Source organism: Palaemon carinicauda, chromosome 21 (genome assembly GCF_036898095.1).
Source record: "Palaemon carinicauda isolate YSFRI2023 chromosome 21, ASM3689809v2, whole genome shotgun sequence".
Lineage (NCBI taxonomy): Eukaryota > Metazoa > Arthropoda > Malacostraca > Decapoda > Palaemonidae > Palaemon > Palaemon carinicauda.
In genome coordinates this window covers 113048476-113054791 of record NC_090745.1, presented here as the reverse complement: position 1 = coordinate 113054791, position 6316 = coordinate 113048476, and the positions used below count along the sequence as shown (strand labels likewise).

The 6316-nt window shown below is 33.1% G+C and overlaps 1 protein-coding gene across 1 annotated transcript in view; it reads right to left on the bottom strand.

Annotated features, from left to right (window-relative positions):
- Positions 1 to 898: 898 nt before the first annotated feature.
- The window catches only part of LOC137615420 (probable 3',5'-cyclic phosphodiesterase pde-5), a 337922-nt gene continuing 332504 nt past the window's right edge, over positions 899 to 6316 (bottom strand). Inside the window, 1 exon segment of the mRNA XM_068345291.1 lies at positions 899 to 1580. Within this exon segment, the coding sequence (XP_068201392.1) occupies positions 1290 to 1580 (291 nt within the window). The 3' untranslated portion in view covers positions 899 to 1289.

Sequence of the window (6316 nt, the reverse complement as noted above, 5' to 3'; positions counted from 1 at the left end):
ATCTTTCATGTTCAAGTACAGGATTTAACTGGCTCATAGTGTTTGCCAAAGCCAAAAGTGTGGGGAAGTAGAGATTCTGGCTACAAAATTACATATGTAACTGGTAAAATGTGATAATTAAAGTTTTTATACATACATACATACATATATATATATATATATATATATATATATATATATATATATATATATATATATATATATATATATATATATACTGTGTATATATATATATATATATATATATATATATATATATATATATATATATATACAGTATATATATTTATATCTATATATACATATATATATGTGTGTGTGTGTGTGTATATATATATATATGTATATATGTATATATATATATATATATATATATATATATATATATATATATATATATATATATATATATATATATACTGTATATATATATATATTATATCTACAAAGTAACATCATAATGCCCTTCTTGCTCTTGGTGCTTTTGAACATCTTTTGTCTCTGTATATGAAGTGAAGTGAAACAGACAAGAGCTATAACAAGAAAAATAAAATTTCTACAAATATCTATCGCAAGATTTTTGAAGTATATCTAGATCTATGATGAATTACTAAAAAAATTGAAATCTTTAGAGTATGTTTAAATTGTCATTCTTGAATAGACAAAGACACAAAAAATTAATGTTAATTTAGGAACTTCAGTTTTATTCAATTACATCATTTCAATATTTCAAATGTAGATTTATTCATTTACGTATGCATACACAATATAAATAAGAATTAAATTATATACTGTATATATATACATACATACATATATATATATATATATATATATATATATATATATATATATATATATATATATATATATATATATATATATATATATTGATTAATACAATGCTTATCCTTGACCAGTCAAAAATCTTGCTTTGAAAATATACTGTATTCAGCTAAACAGTGTTTATGGCATCTTAGAGAAGTACAATGTAAGTGAATTATGCAGAACCCATTTTTAAAATCCTGATATCCACATCTATTTACAGAAATTTATAACTTTCAGTGAATTATTACAACAATGGGGATGCTTCAATATTATAGATTTCATAAAAATACAACTATAATGCATCAAGCCTCCACTCGGATTAACTGCGCATACAGCCGTGACCCATATGAGCAATTTTAGCAAAAATAAATATAGAATTGTCTGTACAAAGAGCCTTTGTATTTTCTTCTCTATACGAGTAGGTCATTTATCACAAGAAAATGCATTGGGCATCTCTTCGTTTACGTCCCATCTTCCTTCAGCTGTTGCTGTCGACTATTGTTGTCTGCTACATCGTCCTCAATGTCATCTACTGTTGGGTCCTCCTCGTCCTCTGCTACTTCTTCAATCCCAGTGTCTGTTTCTTCTTCATCTTCTTGGCGTTTGGCTTCCAATTCCTTTGTCTTGTCTGCTGCGATCTGCTTCCAGGTTTCCAAGTTCTTCTTGCAGCCGTCCAGCAAAGGCTCTGTCACTGGAATCAACTTGGTGAGGAGGTCATAGCACGGAATGCAAATTCCTGACAGGAATCCGACCTGTAAAAACGGGGCATATTAAGCAACTGTCTCGTGCTGCTTACTTTCTTATTCTTGCTTAAAATAGCAAGGTGGGAAACAAAATCAGTGAGTAGTGAGAATAGAACATTTAAAAATGAGGCTAGGTCGATATATAGATTTTCTATGCATCTGATATTGCTCACCACTAGTTTGACTTTTTTCCAGTTTTTGCTTCATAGTCTAGAGGCCAATTTTGAATGTCTTCCATTTTTGATGGCTATGAATCTGCATTGCTCATTTCTTATAAATATGATAGGTCATACAGCATAGAAGCTAGTTGTAAGGAGCTTAACCAAATATATGTGCAAATTTATGAAATAATAGCCTTTTGAAAAGCTACTTTTTATGAGAATAATATTATTTCCTACACACTAAAAATGCCAACAAAAATAGTACTTTTACGGCAAACTAAATCAAACTTGATATTTGAGAATTTTTAATGGTGAACGAAATAAAACCTCAATAAAGTATGCGGAATATATGCAGTTTTATTTATAAAAAAAATACTTTTCTAATACAATAATGTTTGAATAATAAATGTAAACAAAGGACTGTGCTGAATTATGCCTGTTCGTTCTGATGAATATTTTGACTCACAGGACTATCCGCATTTAAAAAAAGACAGAAGACATTAATATCAGAGAATATAACCCATATGATTTTGAAAATGCCTTGCAACTTTGGTTAATTGTTAGATCAAATGACATACCGTATGTTCATTTTCAAAATTAGAATCATTAAAATGAGACCGAACGTGTATCAGCAGTCTTGAGTCAAACTTGCAGTAGTGCAGTTGGATTCCTCAATACCTTATTTATTGTAAAAACGATGACACTTGTGGACCACAAATGTCATCGCGCCGAAGTCCTCAAGTGGCTATCTTGGTAAGCGTTACTCGAAAAACTACCTCCAGAAGAACAACATGAAATCAGGGGCCAGTAACATTCCTTATAGTATATCAAATGTTTTTATGTTGAAAAGGCTGACATAAGTCTCTTTTTACAGTTTATAACTGAAAGATCTGTTTTAATGTTGTTACTGTTCTTAAAATACTTCATTTAAATATTTTATTACTTTTCATATACAGTAGTTTATTTATTTCCTTATCTTAGTGGGCTACTTTTCCCTGCTGGAGCCCTTGGGCTTATAGCATCCTGCTTTTCCAACTAGAGTTGTAGCTTAGCTAGTAATAATAATAATAATAATAATAATAATAATAATAATAATAATAATAATAATAGTAGTAGTAATACATACATACTTATACCAAGGCACTTCCCCCAATTTTGGGGGGTAGCCGACATCAACAAATGAAACAAAACGAAAAAGGGGACCTCTACTCTCTACGTTTCTCCAGCCTCAATAGTAGTAATAATAATAATAATAATAATAAAAATAATAATAATAATAATAATTAAGCTTTATCAAGGCATTTGCTAGTATCTTCCACCACAAACTTCTAAACAAAATAGTCAACACAAAGATGTACAATAACATAAGGAGGATCGTACAATTAAGTACAGTTACTTTCTCATATTCGTTAGACACCCTTATTTAGGCAAGTCATAGTACGCCTAGGTGTAATTAGCGTATTTATATCCACATGAAAGTGGTAGATGATTGAATTAACAGAGGGCCATAGGCATTTGATTGATGAGACAATGCAGGATTATGTCCAGAATAAGTTCCTATGAACATAAAACCATTTTAACCTGAAGCTAGATGAAATGTACCTAACACGTAAATGATGTGAGTTATATTGAACTTCATAAGAGAAAAAAAATGGGGAAATTGAACACTGCACATCATATCTGTTCAGGAGATGATTCAAGGGTTTGTTGCGTTTGACCAGTTTAATTATGTCTGATACGTAACTGTGTACCACCAAGAGATGCTTAACCTAACTACAATGCATCCATTTTCTGATGATCCTTTACAGTCTGGAGAGCTCAGGTTCAGCGGCAATCCTCATATGGCTTTTCCAAAGTGACATGTGATCAGGCCATAAAGCAAACCATAAACAAAGATTCTAAATTCAAATCTGGATATAATTGCCTTCCCTCAAGAGGAATGCAGTAAATAGATAGATAATGAGAAGCAATGCTCTCAATCGTCACTATGAAACCACGGGGTGATCATTCTATGCATGTAAAAAATTCAAAGGGAGAACTGGAACCAGGTACAACGGTTAAAAACGAGGAAATTATACAAAACACGAAGGAGTATATATCAGATCATATAATTCCATTCAGGGAAAGAGTACAGTCAATGTGTCTCCAGGATTTTGTGCAACAGAAGAAATTAAAAATGATTAGATGAGACCCCTATGGATAGGAAAAAAATATCTCTGGAGTCTGTAAAGGAAAGGCTTGAAGAGAAGAAATTTGTATTCAAACCAATCAAGCAAGCACTTGTTAAAGGAAAGTAAATGATTCTGGCAATGATAAGAAGGTAAGTGTGGAGAATGATAATATGGTGTTAAGGAGACTCGTGCTAATATCTAGTAAAATTGCAGCACCTGGAAAGCGTAACGAAACACATTCTTATAAATATACCCGAAGCTCTTGAAAAACCAGATGGCCAGTTAGTAAAAACCTGAAAACCTGATCTTATACAGTACATCTAAATAGCAGGGATATACCCGATATCATATCAGGATTAGCATTATACTACCCACTTCTTGTAATCTCTTACTGGATGGAATGGTAAGTGTTGAGGAAGCTAGAACAACAGAATATGCATAAAACCTTTGGAGAGTTAGCCACATATGTCCATAACTTAAATAAACTATAAATAATGATAAATATGTTAATGCCAACAGAGTAGATGCTATTTAGTATTCTTATCCAGAGATCTAAATAAATGTAATGAATAGCTAGCTCCACTGTATGAAAAGTGTTGGAGGGCAGATATTCCATCTTAGAAGCAATAAACAGAAAGTTCCCGTGAACTGGAATCAACATTTATAATCTAGAAAGAACCAAGAGGCATTTGCTAAGTATCTGCTTAAGCAATGGCAAAACATGAAAGTATGGTTAGGAAATTTAACGCTTATTTTTGCACATGACACTGACAGTCATGTAAGGAAAGATAATGGAAAAGTTAGTAAACAACCACTAACAGATCTCAGTGTGACCACCAGGAGGTAGATGCAAGATTGTTGCTACATGTAACACACCAATAATTATTAACCCAAATACAGATGTTTTTGTACTTGCCATTGCTTGTGCTTATGACATTAATGCCAGTGTATCTATTCATACTTCTAGTCACGGTGGTTTCATGTACGATATTGATAAAGTAAAAGCAGTTTACTGTAGAGATCTATGTGATGTCTTTCTGGGATTGCACTGTTTCACTGGGTATGATAGTGTGAGTTCTTTAAAGAAAAGGTAAAAGCATTAGCCTTCACTGTATTCAGAAAAAATCCAACATTCAGGTCATACTTCTCAAACCTTGGTTTGGATTGGTTATTATTATTATTATTATTACTTACTAAGCTACAACCCTAGTTGGAAAAGCAGTATGCTATAAGCCCAGGGGCTCCAACAGGGAAAATAGCTCAGTGCGGAAAGGAAAAAAGGAAAATAAAATATTCTAAGAAGAGTAACAACAATAAATATCTCCTATATAAACTATAAAAACTTTAACAAAACAAGAGGAAGAGAAATAAGATAGGAGAGTGTGCTCGAGTGTACCCTCAAGCAAGAGAACTCTAACCCAAGACAGTGAAAGGCCATGGTACAGAGGCTATGGCACTACCCAAGACTAGAGAACAGTGGTTTGATTTTGGAGTGTCCTTCTCCTAGAAGAGCTGCTTACCATGGCTAAAGAGTCTCTTCTACCCTTACCAAGAGGAAAGTGGCACTGAACAATTACAGTGCAGTAACCCCTTGGGTGATGAAGAATTGTTTGGTAATCTGTGTTGTCAGGTGTATGAGGATAGAGGAGAATATGTAAAGAATATGCCAGACTATTCAGTGTGTATGTAGGCAAAGGGAAAATGAACCGTATCCAGAGAGGAGGATCCAATGTAGTACTGTCTGGCCAGTCAAAAGACCCCATAACTCTCTAGCGGTAGTATCTCAACGGGTGGCTGGTGCCCTGGCCAACCTACTACCTACAGATTGACTTTCAATACTGCGCATGTCTCCTGTATGGATTTCATAAAAAAAACATTGATAAGGTCAGGCTTCAAGTCTATTAGAATATGCGTAGTAAAGTTTCTTTCCCTCCTATTCAGGACAGACTACATTGTCACTTTTTGTAGCAACTTATCAAGCAGCAATATATTGATGGTGTCTTTACAAATAAATAAATGCTTCAACACCTTATCATCATGGCTGGTTATTGGAAAATGACAAACTCATGTTCAAGTGGGTAACTCTGACAGCCATGCCAAATGAAGTACAGTAATTTAATTTGTATGGTGCAAGTTTGAAACTAGCTGCCTTGTGAATAGATCTTATTGTAAAAAAATCTCTCTCCATTGCACTAGTCTTTGAGGTTGTTATAACAACTTGGACATGTACAAGGAAACAACACCAAAGAGTGTGGAGGAAAAATGTAACATTTGGATGATTTGGATGGAAAGTAGGACACAGAAGATTGGTTAAACATAGAGAAGACCAACATGATGCTAACAGAAATGGTCCTAAGAGTGATGTGAGAAACAGGTACAGATATACAGTATATACAGTATCTATAATAACCAT